General features: G+C 48.7%; 2 protein-coding genes across 2 annotated transcripts; one reads left to right on the top strand and one right to left on the bottom strand.

Annotated features, from left to right (window-relative positions):
- Positions 1-2,043: 2,043 nt before the first annotated feature.
- On the bottom strand, positions 2,044-2,964 carry LOC122127048 (taste receptor type 2 member 20-like). Its single transcript, XM_042701561.1, has one exon. The coding sequence runs from the start codon at positions 2,962-2,964 to the stop codon at positions 2,044-2,046; it is 921 nt and encodes a 306-aa protein (XP_042557495.1).
- A 7,911-nt stretch (positions 2,965-10,875) lies between these two features.
- Smim10l1 (small integral membrane protein 10 like 1) lies at positions 10,876-12,176 on the top strand. Its single transcript, XM_042701528.1, has one exon. The coding sequence runs from the start codon at positions 10,876-10,878 to the stop codon at positions 11,074-11,076; it is 201 nt and encodes a 66-aa protein (XP_042557462.1). The 3' UTR covers positions 11,077-12,176.
- Positions 12,177-15,549: the final 3,373 nt, after the last annotated feature.

The raw sequence follows: 15,549 nt of genomic DNA on the forward strand, positions 1-15,549 counted from the left end.
AATGAATGCAGTATTAATTCATTCTGTACGTTTATGACAATCTCATGCGTGTGAGGATTTTTGCATCTTCTTGTGCTATGAGACCATCACTGGGGCTCAGCCTTCTCAATCACTGCTTCTCCCCTGCCTGACTTCTCGGTGGAAAGCAAACCTTCAGATTTCATCCACCTCCTTTCAGCTCTCTCCAACCTCTGCCTTGTGACCAACTCTACAGGTGCCAGGACACAGGAAGGATGCTGCCTGGGCAGCACAGGCATGCGCAGGGCCCACCTGGACAGCTGGGCGTGGTGACGCTCACCGGCAACCCCCGCACTTGGACTGCACAGGCAGGCCAGCCTGGGAAGCCTGGTCTCAAAACAAAACCACCTCAGGTATTGCAGAGAGACATGGAATATTCCAGGGACAAGGGTAAATCACAATCTCAGTCCCATGAAACAAGGCTGGGTAAAGAGAGAGGAGCCCAAATACCATGAAAACGCCCAACATTGAGGGAAAGATATATGAAGAAGATATAAATCCAATTTTTTTTCACAAAAACTACTTAGAAGCACGAGTATATGGCCATCGCGGCATTGCTCCGCCCAAGAAACCGAGCAGGAAAGGAAGCAGAGGTGAAGCTATGTAGAGTGGATGCTATCACTGGAACTCATAGGCTTCTGGTAGAGACAGGGCTTGCTTGGGTCCAAATCAGCGTGGCACTTCCCCCTGGGGAGCGTCTCTGAGCCTTGTGGTTCATCCACAATGCAGAATAATCCATTTTTCAAGAGAGGGATGCAGGAAGGCTTACCTTGCACCTGAGTTCCTGTGTGTCTCGGATACCCACACTCATTCCTGTTCTATCAGCAGCCCATGCAACCTACGCGCTGCCCTCCACGGCACGGCGCTCACGCTGTGAGCAAGGGCACCTCGTGAAAGACCACGAGCGAATCGGATGACGCAAGGCAGAAAGGCAGACATGTCGGTGCTGCTCCATGTAAACCTTGGCCAGTGGAAAATCGAAGATCAAGGAGAAATAAGCTCTCAAATCATGATGCCCTATCTCTTCCAAGGACCCAGGCTGGGTCTTGGTTTCTTCTTGGAACTTCTGGGAAGTTCTGGTAGTCACAAGCCAATGCGCTGACCAGCTTGCTGCCTCTCAGCTGAGTGTGGTGTCGACAGATGCTTCATCGCCACCATTATGCTTGTCTCCATGTCTGCATTCCCCCCCCCCCCATTTCTGTACAGGTTTTTCTTTGCAGAGAAATGTTACCATCTTAATCCCAGACACTGGGTCTGGTCTTACCAACCCTAAGTTAAGATATGCACCGAACTGTACAGTTTCCTGTTTGTGCACGGAAACACCACTGCCCTAGAGCCAGGCTGCAGCCATGGCCCTCCGTCCTTCATCCTGTTTACAGACATCTCTCTACTTGTGTTAAATCCAATGTTTCTCTGTACTACTTATGTAACACATTAAACTCACCATAAATACTCATGTTACTCTTGAACTTTATTCTTTGCATACTGTATAATTCTGTTTACTCTGTATTTAAAAGGAAATAATTTTTTAATAAAGTCTATCTCAAACATATATCTTTGATAAAAGGCTTAGATTTGAATGCTCTTGCCATGCAAGAACAGTTCAAACAGTGAAATCCAAACATATGTTCACAGAAATATGTGATATGAAGTACAGGGGAAAGTACTTGGGACTTCCTACAATCATTTTAGCAGCACATAAATATTGATTGTAAATGCTTCAAGTAAAGGAAAACAGAGTAGAAGAGTGACTCACAATTCTGAAAATGTCCTACCAGATCTTGTAGAATTATTTTTGAGATTAAAAATGATTGTTATCGATAATCTTATATTTTTCATACATGTGCACACATCTTCACAAGTTCTTTTATTTAACACACATAGGTAGAAGATCTTCCATGTGTATCCTGAGACATTTCTTATCTTAAATACATATAGTCTGGGAACAGTTGTAGAAAACAAAAAATGTTATAGACCCCATCCATTTAATTTTTCCCAAAATTCATATTTGTCTCCATTATTCACCTATGGACTTGAAAATTTCCATTCTTTCAGCCAGCACCTCACCTGGGACACAATGGACAGAAAGGCCTGCTTCAGCTTCTTGTTTGCCCAAATCAGGATGCATGAATGGCTTGAAGGATAGATGCTACCAGCAGCCTGATAAAGCAAATTGACTGATTCATTTAGTGGCTTATTATAATACCAGCCTGATATGATTACAGAGAAGGTATACAGAGCAAATAGCAAGAGGAAGGAGGTGGTGGTTTGCAAAGCCTTCATATGGACCTTGGTGCTGGGATCTTGGGCTCCTTTGCTATAGAGCCTCATCTTCCTGAAATGTTTGCACAGGGAATAGATTAACAGCAAGACACAGATCAGTGATATAAGGAAGGGTATGCTGCTTCCAAGAGTGAATACAGTCATATTCGAAAGGTATATTGTGTCCTTCAGCTGGCTCTTCCATGTCACATTTCCTTCACAGCTATCCAACACAGTTTCTACATATTCCATTGTAAAACTAACTGATAAAAACATCAACATCCCCAACAATATCATAACCATAATGCTTTTAACTCTCCTCTTCAGATGAAGAAATAGAAGACTGGAGAAATTAGCTATCTTAAGCAAATAAAATATGCTTAGTATTGTTGCAAGCCAAACACTAAGATGGTTGGTTACCACCCAGGAAACATGGTAAATAATTGTTCCTTGTTTCCTAAATGTTCCTGTATTTGACACAGTGAAACAATACTCCATTATTATTACCCAAAGCAAGCCAATCCTGGAGATAGCCAAGCCAATGAGAATTCCATCCGCAGCAGAGATCTTTTTTCTCTTGACACAGTCCATGCTGTTCACCAGAATTATGAAGGCATTGGCTAAGTTTCCAATGACAAATCCCGCTATTACTAAGAAGGAAGTAATGCATGCTAGTAAATTCATATCTGAAAAGAAAACATAAGGCAGGCCCATTATGACTACATCACTCCTCTTGATTCTTCTAAATCGCTGGCCTTAAACTCTGTGTCTTTGACTTACAGATGTGTGCTGAGGATCTTGTTTTTCTTAATTCCATGATCAATATTAGGCAGCAAAATACCACAGTGTTTTAGTGGGTGAATTAAATCCTATACTTATGGAAAAACATGCTCAAATGAACTTCCCGTGTCTGCTCAGGTTACATACCTGTGTCCCTGCAGGAGGCTGGGACAGCTCACAGTTGACGCTGGAGTGGAAATTGCATTCTCATTTGCTAGCATGCAAATACAGCCATATTCTATTTCTTTGTTTGCAATTTTGTCCTTGTTCAAACTTTCCCTGATTTGTGTTCATCGACTTCGGTTGTTTGCTAGTAAAATTTTAGAAATCAATACATACAGCATGGAGTAATTTAGAATCACCACCACTATGAGTTCATTTGTGCTAAGATTTATGTGGAATGAGTCCCATATTCTATCAAAAACCCACGTTTTCCTTGAGAACCCTAGGCAGACCGGTAACGAATACCCTGTGTAATGGTGTTGTTTCCACGTTCACAAGCTTGTCCATGGAAGTACATGTGCGCATGCACGCACAGTTCATAGATAGAATAATGTTCTGTAATCTCCAAGATTGAAAATGTGTTTCAGGGATATCATGATGGTTGTAAAATTCATTTGTTTATCCCCTTCAAGCTTATTTTAACCCATTATTATTTTTCAAAACAATCTCTCAGCCTGGTCCTGGTGATTCACACCTATAATCCTAGCTGCTCAAGAGGCTGAGATCTGAGAATTGTGGTTTGAAGCCAGCCTGGACAGAAAAGCTGTGAGACTCTTCTCTCTAAGTGACCACCAAAATCCAGAAGTGGAACTGTGGCTCAAGTGGTAGAGCAGTTCTTGAGTTAAAAAAAAAAACAACTCAGGAATAGTGCCAGGACCTGAGTTCAAGACTCAGGACTGGCACAAAAAAAGAAATAAAGAAAAGAAAAACTACTATTACTGTTTACCATTTTGCTAAAAGGTTTCTTTTACTTATTTAATTTTATACAATTATTTCATTAAAATAGTAAAACAATAAAAATAATAAAAAGCAATTTCATAGCTACTTATATACTACAGAACCACAGCAACAAAAATGGCAGGGTACTGGCATAAAAACAAACATGAAGACCAATGGAATAGAAGATTCAGAAACAAATCCATATAGATACTGTTATCTCAATTTGGACAAAAGATCCCAAAAGATTCATTGGAGAACAATGATCAAATGTTTGGAGAACTGGCTATCTACAAATAAAAGACTGAAAAATAGACATCTTTCTCTTGTGTTGTACTAAATTCAGTTCAAAGTGGATCAAGAATCTTGACATAAGATCTGAAAATCTGAAACTACTACAGGAAAGAATAGGTGAAACACTGAAACATACTGGCATAAACAGAAACTTCCCAATATAACTCTCATAGAACAGTAAGGATTGGAAAATGGGATTGCACCAAACTACAAAGCTTCTGCTAAGCAAAGGAAATGCTCACTCAACTGAAAAACCAGCGTACAAGATGGGAGAAATCTTGTCAGGTTGTACATATGACAAAGGTTAATATCTAGAACATACAAGGAGGTCAAAAAAATAAAATTCCAGAGTCAACCATCCACTTCATAAATGGCAAATATTGGACAATTGTCCAATAAGTACCTAAGAAATGCAAATCAAAATGAAACAGATTTTTATCTCTAGTCAGAGTATCCATCATCGAGAACCTGCACAACAAATAATACTGATAAAGAAGCCAGGAAAAAGGACCCTTACACACTGCTGGTAGGAATGTAAATTGTGCAACCACCATGAAGCATGGAAGGTCCTCAAAGAAACCACACAGAGAACTACCTTATGACCCAGCAATACCTTTCTTGGGCATACAGCCAAAGGAACATGTCAGGACGTAATAGAGGCTTTTGCACACTTGTGCTCATTGAAGCACTAGTCAATAGTCAAGCTGTGGAAACTGCCCAGATGTACAGGTCCTAGGTTCAGTCCATGCTCTCACAAGAGAGAATTACTACATAATACATATTTCAATAAATATGGGCTCCTTAACAGATATTCCCTCCACCCCAATACTGCAAATGAGATAGGTGAATGACTGGACTCTGTTCTAAGAAATATAGATGTTTTTCCCCTAGTTAAGTGGTGGTATAAGAGTGGCATAAAAATAGTAAGTGGTAGAGCACTTACTTTGAGCCAAAGCAGCTCAGGGACAGCACTCATGCCCACAGTTCAAGCCCCAGGACCAGGGAAAAGAAACACTATGCAGTATTTAACACACTCCATTCTGGAGATAAGTTTTAGGGTACTATACTATCACCAAGAAAATATTCTGACACTTGCACCAACAATTGAACTTTATGGACACAATTCCAAAACACTAATATCAAGAGTCCCCCTAGAAGAGGCTCACATAGGAGCAATAGCTGTGTGCATTTGACCATATAAACTAATATTTATTAAAATGAACTCCAAGAAATGACAAAAAGAGGATTTTTATCTTTTTTTTGGGGGGGGGGGTCCGGTCGTGGGGCCTGAACTCTGGGCCTGGGCGCTGTCCCTCAGCTCTTCAGCTCAAGGCTAGAGCTCTACCACTTGAGCCCCAGCGCCACTTCCAGATTTTTTTCTTTTTGCTTATGTGGTGCTGTGGAATCGAACCCAGGGCCTCGAGCATGCAAGGCAAGCACTCTACCACTGAGCCACCTTCCCAGCCCCGATTTTTATCTTTTTTGTTGCTGTTTTTGTTTTCCTTTCCTTTTGCCTTGTTTGTTCTTGTCTGTGGGAGGACAAGGAGACACAGAAATGGTAGGACAAAGGGGGAATAAATGTAGCAAGTGATACTCACTAGATACTATGTTGAAAATGAACTATATAGCCAGGTGCTGGTGACTTACCCCTGTAATCCCAACTACTCAGGAGGCTGAGATCTGAGGATCCCGGTTCAAAGCCAGCCTGCTCAGGAAAGTCCATGACACTCTTATTTCCAATTAACCACCAGAAACCCAGAAGTAGTGCTGTGGCTTTGGTGGTAGAGCGCTAGCCTTGAGCTAAAGAGCTCAGGAACAGTGCCCAGCACCCAAGCCCCACAACTAAAAAAAAAAAAAAAATCATAAATTTGAAGTCAGCCTGGGCTGGTAGCAAATTTTCCCACCCCACCCCCACAAAAAGGTTTCTACATCAACAACAGCTGCATATATTTCCCTTCAACTGAAATGCCTGAAAAGACAAAACTCCTAACCTCTCTAGTATTCAATTTTAGTTTCATTGCCACATGTTGCTTGCATTGTGGCAAATATCTGATATTTCATTGTAGAGTTTTAATTCAGAAGTATCTGATATGTTGTGACCAGGAATTCTTCCTCGCAGATAGTTCTGCTAATCATAGCAACTTTCTGTGACTATGAGGCCCTCTGAAAGATTAAAACCCATTTTGTTTGCATGCAAATATGAGAAAGAGCAATTTGCATGAATTTGCAATTTTCCTTTTTCCTAAGGCTTGGATCATTTGGGTTTTTAAGCCCACTTTCCTAAATCTCCACTCTCAAAAACAGAGTTGAAAACTTGCCAGTATGTGATATAAGGGACTTGTCTGCAGATTTTCTCATTTGAGGGAGAAAAAAAAACAAAACAGAAAAAGAGAAGAAATTTAGAGAAATTGATTGTGTCTTCTTTATAGTCATAACTCAGTTGAATCCTTAAAAAAATTATCTAAGCTGAGGTTTTACGTGAAACAAAGGAAATTCTGAGTGGAAAGAAGCAGTTTAAGAGGAAACAGAGAAGTGCAGCATAATTGGTATTTGCTGTTGCTGATTTCTTGTTCTGAATGCTTGCTAAAGAAAAGCTATGACCAGTTTAAATGTAGATTCATGCAGAAAACATAAACCATGGCCATCTAAAATTCCTTTTTCTTCTCCCAGTCTATATTCCTGTCCTCTGGTTCACAGTTAATATTACTGATGACTTCTGTTATGCAGTAAATAATCAACTTCCAACCCCTTCTAGCTTGGGATGGCACTTCTATGGGGCAGCTACCACTATAGAAGGCAAACAGAGCCCCTTAGAGTGACCTTAGGTCTGGGCAGCTGCAAGACCTTATCTACTGTTTAGACAGCAGCCATAAATCAGTCCACCATGATGAAGCCCCTGGCCCACAGGTCCACACCGGGTCTCTGCCTCTTAGCCCCTTCTAGCCCCTCCTAAACCCTCTAGGTTATATAGGTCACCTCAGACAATAGATAATGCTTCTTCTCACTTCTCCCTTGTGAGGAGTCTTGCTGGCCCCCTTTCCCTGGTATTAAACCTTTCTTGGTTACCTGGATGTCTGCATGGTTTTCCGGCAAAGTCCAATAGCTTTCAACATGATCTGCAAGTTTCAAGTAATTCACACAATTTGGACTAAAGCACTTTAAGGAAAGAGATTTTTGTGGGTTGGCAAAAGTGAAACACCCTGGAAAATGGATCTCCAAGTTTTAGATTATTTGAAGTTGTAAATGCCTAGGTGTATTATTTCAGCAACCCTAAAAGACAACAGTCATTATTCTTTTTGTTTTCAGAAAAGTCACTGTTCATGTGTTTGGAATTGAATCACACTTCTCCCATTCATGCTCTCAGAATCCTCATAGCTGATTACTCAGCCCTAACCATATCATCCTGAATTAACAGTTGCTGTATTAACAGTGCACAGTAGTTTGATCATAGACCAAGAATTGCTGTGAAATGTTTTCAGATTAACTTTCACACAGTAAGACGTCAGTGTATCAGTCATACTGCCAATTTATAGAAATAATATTCTTGGACATGTAAAATACATATATAAATTATTTAGCAAGTAAAATGTATGTTAAATTTACTGCGGTGAAGGTATGGGTGCTATTTGTGAATTTAACTGTATAGATAATGTGAGTGGATAATCTATTATACAGAAGTTATTGAAGGTGAAAAACAAAGCATTACTATTTACAGTAAAGACTAGTTCTGTCTAGCTATGAAGCCATTCATTTTCACATCACTTGATGCATTTCCTTGGTATACACTTGAGTAGAATTTCCAGACCACTGAACAAGGCTCTCCTCACAATGAAAAGTTCAAAATAAAATTCAACCCAACTTACCCCTTCACCTTGGGATTTAGATGAAAATATCCCTGGCTGATTCTTGCTAGAAGCTTGGCTCTCAATGGTGTTGAGGAGGGACTTTTTAGAGGAGACTGGCTTGGTCATTCTCACTCTTTGCTTGCAGCTTCCGGTACACTCTCACCAAGATGCTCATCGGCCAGCCAATGGATCCAGCTGACCCCGATCTGAACCCTCTAAAACCACAAGCCAGAATACCTCCAGAATACCTCTTCTAGGCCGACTCAGGTATTCTGAACCACTTTTTCAGTGATGAAAAAGTAAAAAATACTTCACCCCAGGCCTTTTATTTTCATTTGTTTTATTCATTGCGTTTTTTAGCCCCACAAATTGTTTTACACTGTGAGCATTCGTTTCAATTTTACATATGTTCCTTTTCCATTAACTTACACTTCTTGGGTTTCTCGTTTTGTTTTCAATCTTTTTCCTTCTGGAAAATAATCCTTTTGAGTGATGCCAATGTACAGACCTCCTTCTGTTTGGCCCATTGATTCTAAAGCCTGCACTTTAGAAACACGAGCGTACTTGCACAATGCCTTTCTTTTTTAAAGGAGTTGCATTTATACTGTCTTACGAACCTTTTGCTTAAGCAACACACCTTTAAAAAAAACCCGCTATGGTGACAATGCTTTGCACTGCAGATGCGCTGTGCAGGATGAGACAGATGTGTGATATTCAGATTACAGTGTCATCTGAAGTTTATGGTCAGAAAAATAATACATTTGCAGAACCCGAGAAGGTTGGACGTAATACGTGATGGAATAAATGTTAGCGAAGGTACCGGGGAGCAGGGGGCTGGGGGCTGGGGGTCAGGGGGCGGGGGGGGGGGGGGTGCTGGGTGACGAGGTGACAGGTCACTGAGGGGAGGCGTGCACAGCAGCCTCGGGCTCCCTTAGTGTGTGTCCTCCGAGAGCGGGGGGGGGGGGGGGTCTGCACCGTTCACCTTTAAGTTTACAGCAGTGTTGGGAAAGCGCGTGTGTGCGGTGTTGATTTTCTTACATCATTCTGGCTGACCGTGTAAAGTCCCGGGGTGGGGGGGGGGGAGGGGGGGTTTGGAGGTTCGGATCACCGAGCACCGGCCGTGGGGCTGGAGACCCGGTGCGCTCCGCGGTGGCGGGCCTCGCAGGCCGGGCATCAGCCCCGCCCCGGGTGGGGGGGGATAAGGAGGGGAAGGGACAGGGGGCGGAGCGGCGGGGCGGGGAGGCGGGGCGGAGCGGCGGGGAGGCGGGGCGGGGCGGGGAGGCGGGGCGGGGCGGGGAGGCGGGGCGGCGGGGCGGGGCGGCGGGGCGGAGCTCCGGGGAGGCGGGGCGGGGCGGTGGGGCGGGGCGGGGCGGCGGGGCGGAGCTCCGGGGAGGCGGGGCGGAGAGCGGCGGGGCGGGGAGGCGGGGCGGAGCTCCGGGGAGGCGGGGCGGGGAGCGGCGGGGCGGAGCTCCGGGGAGGCGGGGCGGGGAGCGGCGGGGAGGCAGGGCGGGGCGGAGCTCCGGGGAGGCGGCGCGGGGAGCGGCGGGGAGGCGGCGCGGGGAGGCGGCGCGGGGAGGCGGCGCGGGGAGGCGGCGCGGGGAGGCGGCGCGGGGAGGCGGCGCGGGGAGGCGGCGCGGGGAGCGGCGGGGAGGCGGCGCGGGGAGCGGCGGGGAGGCGGCGCGGGGAGCGGCGGGGAGGCGGCGCGGGGAGGCGGCGCGGGGAGGCGGCGCGGAGCTCCGGGGAGCCGGGGCGGGGAGGCGGGGAGCGGCGGGGAGGCGGGGAGCGGCGGCGGGGCGGGGCGGAGCGGCGGGGAGGCGGGGCGGAGCTCCGGGGAGCCGGGGCGGAGCGGCGGGGAGGCGGGGCGGAGCTCCGGGGAGGCGGGGCGGGGAGCGGCGGGGAGGCGGGGAGCGGCGGGGAGGCGGGGAGCGGCGGCGGGGCGGGGCGGAGCGGCGGGGAGGCGGGGCGGAGCTCCGGGGAGCCGGGGCGGAGCGGCGGGGAGGCGGGGCGGAGCTCCGGGGAGCCGGGGCGGAGCGGCGGGGAGGCGGGGCGGAGCGGCGGGGAGGCGGGGCGGGGAGCGGCGGGGAGGCGGGGCGGGGCGGCGGGGCGGGGCGGCGGGGCGGAGCTCCGGGGAGGCGGGGCGGGGAGCGGCGGGGCGGCGGGGCGGGGCGGAGCTCCGGGGAGGCGGCGCGGGGAGCGGCGGGGAGGCGGGGCGGGGAGCGGCGGGGCGGCGGGGCGGGGCGGAGCTCCGGGGAGGCGGGGCGGGGAGCGGCGGGGAGGCGGGGCGGGGAGGCGGGGCGGGGAGCGGCGGGGAGGCGGGGCGGGGAGGCGGGGCGGGGAGCGGCGGGGAGGCGGGGCGGGGAGCGGCGGGGAGGCGGGGCGGGGAGGCGGGGCGGGGAGCGGCGGGGAGGCGGGGCGGGGAGCGGCGGGGCGGCGGGGCGGGGCGGAGCTCCGGGGAGGCGGGGCGGGGAGCGGCGGGGAGGCGGGGCGGGGCGGAGCTCCGGGGCGGAGCGGCGGGGAGGCGGCGCGGGGAGCGGCGGGGAGGCGGGGCGGCGGGGCGGGGCGGAGCGCCGGGGCGGAGCGCCAGGGACGCAGAGGCCCGGCGTCCGCTCCGCCCGGCCCAGGTTTCGCCCCGGGTCGGCGGAAGCTGCGGCGCCGGCAGGCGCAGGCGTCGGGTGCGAACGCAGGCCCGACTCCGCGGAGGCCCGAGCCCGGCCGCCGCCCCGCGCCGGCCCCGGCCATGGCGCCCCCGCCGGCCCCCGCGGCCCTCAGGCCCGCGCCCCCGCCGGCCGCCCCTACGTCGTACGGCGTCTTCTGCAAGGGTCTGTCCCGCACCCTGCTCGCCTTCTTCGAGCTGGCCTGGCAGCTGCGCGCCAGCTTCCCGTACGTCTACGTGGCGGGCTCGGTGGTGCTCAACGTCCGCCTGCAGGTACACATCTAGACCCCGCCGGAGCCGGCGTCATGGCCGCCGCGGCGGCGGGCGGCGGGCGCCCCGAAGCCTCGCGAGGGGCCGCGGGGCCGGCCGCGCCTGCGCACTCGGCCCCTGGCGGTTCCTCCTGATGGCCGGCGGAGACGGAGGACGCGATACCGCGCCCTTCACACACGCGGGTGGATGCACACACAGACGGACGTGGCGCGCCGAGTGAGGCCCGGACCCCCCCCCCCCCCCCGCGTGGGAACAGCAGGGACAGCATTCCCGGAGGAAGTTGGACGGACCACATACCCCGGGGCTGACTGACTCAAGGCGCCTGCGGGCCTCGCGCTCGAGGGAGGGACCCGGATGGAGGGGGCGGGGCCGGGGTCACACCTCCGGTGGGGGCCACGTGGAATTCCCGCCAAAACCTCGCGGCGCCGGAAGTGGAGCCGCGGCGGGGTAGAAAGGGGGGGGGGGAGGAGGGGGTCAGGGACTTCCGCCTCGGAAGCCGGAGCGGGTGTGGGGGGGGCCGGAAGCCAGTGCCAGGCGTGGCCGCGACCAGGACCGACCCCACTCAGACGAGGGCAGCGTGGCGTCGGCAGGAGAGGCCCGCTGTCAGGGTATGTGCCCGGTGTGGGGGGGACGCGTGTGATACACACGCGCAGCGGATGCGTGTACGCACCGAGGTCATTGCACACCTGGAAAGGTCGGAAACGTGTGAGCCAGCGTGCACGCCCGTGCGTGGATCCCGAGGAGCGCTGCGGGACGCAGGGGGGACGGCGCCTGCCCCGGACGGCCTCCGTCCCTGCAGCGTTCCCTTGGTCTCTCTCCGCTCCGATTCAGAATGCAGATCTCCCTTTGGAAGGGTCCTCGGCTGGTTCAGAGTCGGTGCGGCCCGCGCGGGGTTCTGCAGGCCTCCGTGAGAACGCGCACTCCGGCCCCGAGGGTGCCCATCAGAACTCGCAAGCCCTCGGTTTCCTTAACTGTGAAGGCCAAACGCGTCCACCCAGAAAGGCTCGAGGACTCAAGATGAGACTGCCTTCCCTTCTGGGCATGTGCACAGCGAACGAGCTGTTCCCGCAAGTAGAACACTGCAATGTGAATAAAATACAACGTTATAGAAAGCATGTCTGCGAAGCCATTTTTAGTCTCAAAGAGGAAAGTGCTGACGTAAGGGTGTGGAAAGGAACCTCACGTCATTCTAACAAGAAGTGGATGGCGAAGGTGTTAACTTGGCAGGGCATGAACTCAGGGCCTGGCTCTCACGTGCCTTGCTTGCTCAGCTGGTACTTTACCACTCAAGCAATACCTCCAGTCTGGCTTTTTGCCTGTTAACGGGATATGAAGTCTCTTTTCTTTCTTTCTTTTTTTTTTTTTTGGGAGGGGGGGGGTCCGGTCATGGGGCCTGAACTCTGGGCCTGGGCGCTGTCCCTCAGCTCTTCAGCTCAGGGCTAGCACTCTACCACTTGAGCCACAGCGCCACTTCCGGCTTTTTTCTTTTTGCTTATGTGGTGCTGAGGAATCGAACCCAGGGCCTCAGGCTTGCAAGGCAAGCACTCTACCACTGAGCCACCTTCTCAGCCCATGAAGTCTCTTTTCTTCCTGAGATCCTCCATATTTCAGCCTCCTGAGTAACCAGGATCAGAGGGGTGAGCCACTGGGGCCTAAACAAGTTTCTGTTGCCCAGGATAAAATTTTAAACTTGGCATAATGTTCTAGACTCTATTCTCTATGATTTAAAATGATTGTCCTGTGGAATGGAGGCATGGCTCAAGTAACAGAACTCATGCCTAATAAGCACAAGGGCCTGAGTTCAATCCCCAGTACTCCAAGACAACAGGAAGTCACTTGTCCTGTCCTCCTCCAGCACCTAATCCAGCTCTGGACTTGTGGCCCTCTTCATGCCTTGTCTCCAGCTAAACACTTGTGCAAATCTTCCTCTCCCATCTGCTCTCTGCCTTTTTACTTCTCATAGATACTCTTACCTATAAAGCTAAGTACAGTGGCTTTTTTTTTCCATTTATTTTTCCCAGATTCATCTAACCAGATTAGAACTCACTTCTTTAGATCAATCTGTCAACAGTGTTAACAATTCACAGCAGGTTTTATTGTGCATTACTGGCTTTTAAAAAAAAAAAAACCATAAGATTTCCTAGTCACTCAGAGTTCAGGAGCCAAAACATTTTAGTCTAAAATATCAGGAACATAGTTAATGACGCAGTAAAAATGCCAAGAGAGACCTGGAGTGTTGGTAGTAAGATTGTAAGCTTGACAAGTTACCCTCAATTCTTCACAATTGCTCTCAAAGCTTGATACAGATTTTTCTTTCCACATAATGCAATTTAAGTTTCCTAGGGAGAAAAGCATTGTGCCCAAACTAAACCACTTATTACACTAATTTACAAGGACTGTATTCCAAGTAATCTGGAGGCTAGGAATTTGCTTGTCCCTGCCCTGACCTAAAGCCAAGAGCATTGGCTGAGGCAAATAGACAGTGGGTGCTGTTGAATACAGAAGTGAGTGTCTGCTTTTGGGGTGTTTTGTACATAGCAGTCAACTGATGGTTTTTTGTTCTACTATAGCTATAGGCCACAGTTTTCCATGTGAGGTACTGTTTATTTGTTAAAATACAGATCACTCTTTGCATTTTCTTTGTCTACAAATGCTCATTTCTGTCTTTAGCTATAAAAGACATAAGAGTAGAAATATGCCAGGCACTGGTGGCTCACACCTGTAATCCTAGCTGCTCAAGAGGCTGAGATCTGAGGATCAACATCCAAAGCCATCCCAGGCAGTAAAGTTGTGAGATCCTTTTTTCCAAAAAAGCACCAGAAAAGTGGAAATGGAAGTTGTGGTTTAAGTGGAAGAGTGCTAGCAAAAAAAAAAAACTCAGGGACAGCCGGGCGCTGGTAGCTCACGCCTGTAATCCTAGCTACTCAGGAGGCTGAGATCTGAGGATCGCAGTTCAAAGCCAGCCCAGGCAGGAGAGACCGTGAGACTCCTATCTCCAATAAAACCACCAGAAAACCGGAAGTGGCACTGTAGCTCAAGTGGTAGAGCGCTCGCCTTGAGCTGAAGAGCTGAGGGACAGCGCCCAGGCCCAGAGTTCAAGCCCCACGACCGACAAAAAAAAAAAAAAACTCAGGGTCAGCACCCAGATCCTGAGTTCAAGTCCCATGACTGAAAAAAAAAAAAAATGTACAGATTGTTAATTTTAAATGTGAACCCACATGTTTCTTCAAATAAGTGATAAAATGTTGGCATGAACATCGTCCAGCACACAAAGGGGAATGCTGTGCACCCTGTCACTGAGCAGGCTGTGTATAAATATGCCTAACTGCATTACTCCTGGCTCTCCCTGCAAGCACCAGGAAAACATACCTCAGGCAGGCAGTACGGGCACTGGCATCAAGACATAAAAGAACTACAATATCTTAACTGTAAATCTAAAATCTGAACCTCCAAAATATTTAGTTTGTCCAAATTTTACTCCCTGTGTCAGGATAAAGTGTGTTTGTGCTCATGAACGCCAGTGTGTCACACCTATAATCCTTCCTCCTCAAAAGGCTGAGAATCCTGGTTCAAGTCTACGGGATATCTCTCTAGTTATCCAGCAAACAGCTGGAAGTGGAGCTCTAAATCCTCTCTTTAGTTAGGGTTAGAAGAGAGCCAGGAACCTGAGCTATTTCACAATAGTTGACAAAATGTTGTCTTTCACTAAATCTTTATTTCAACACCATTAAAATGTTTTCCTTTTGCATTGTCCCACTGCTGAATAAGCACTTGCTATTGCTCAGTGTAAACAAAAGTAAATCAGAAATGTGATTCCGTCAGAGCCTGTTGTCAGTCTCCAAATCCAAGAGTTGAGGAGCTGGAATTGGGAACAAACAAAAAGTACAAAACCAGAAAGCTGTCATCGTAAACTTGTGTCTTTGTTTTCAGAGGTACTGAAGTCGAAATGCCATGTTTTGACCTGGAGTAAAAGGTTGTGGATCAGGAGCTCCACCTATTGGCAAGATTTTTAAAGTTCAGGGATAGGTTTTAGGAAATTAATTGGATCTATAAAAGTAATTGATGTTAAGCTGCCTATGGTTTAAATTGTAATTATATTTCTATTTAATATAACAGAAGGAACTTTCTAACACAGTTTTCCAAGTCTTCAGCAGAGTTATTTGTAAGGTTGCAAGAACAGCATATTTAACATCAACCAAAAATAAATGTAGAAACAAAATTTACGAGTAAGTTTCATGAATTATGAGAATAATTCATTAGTTTAAATATATAGTGTGCTGTTTACTTACATTTTACCTTATTAAACTGAAAAGTAGTAAAACAGGTTATTTACTCAGGCACTTATTGATCCAATATTTACTGTCAAATATTTACAGGTCAGATCAGGCCCTACTCTTGTGGCATTTCCTTGATCAAAGCATAAAATTAATCCCTTAAGAAAAAAGTTAGTATTTTTTTTTAAGTCTATGAATGAAACAAAGCAGAATA

Source organism: Dipodomys spectabilis, unplaced genomic scaffold (assembly GCF_019054845.1).
Source record: "Dipodomys spectabilis isolate Male_0828 unplaced genomic scaffold, ASM1905484v1 ptg000296l, whole genome shotgun sequence".
Taxonomy (NCBI): Eukaryota; Metazoa; Chordata; class Mammalia; order Rodentia; family Heteromyidae; genus Dipodomys; species Dipodomys spectabilis.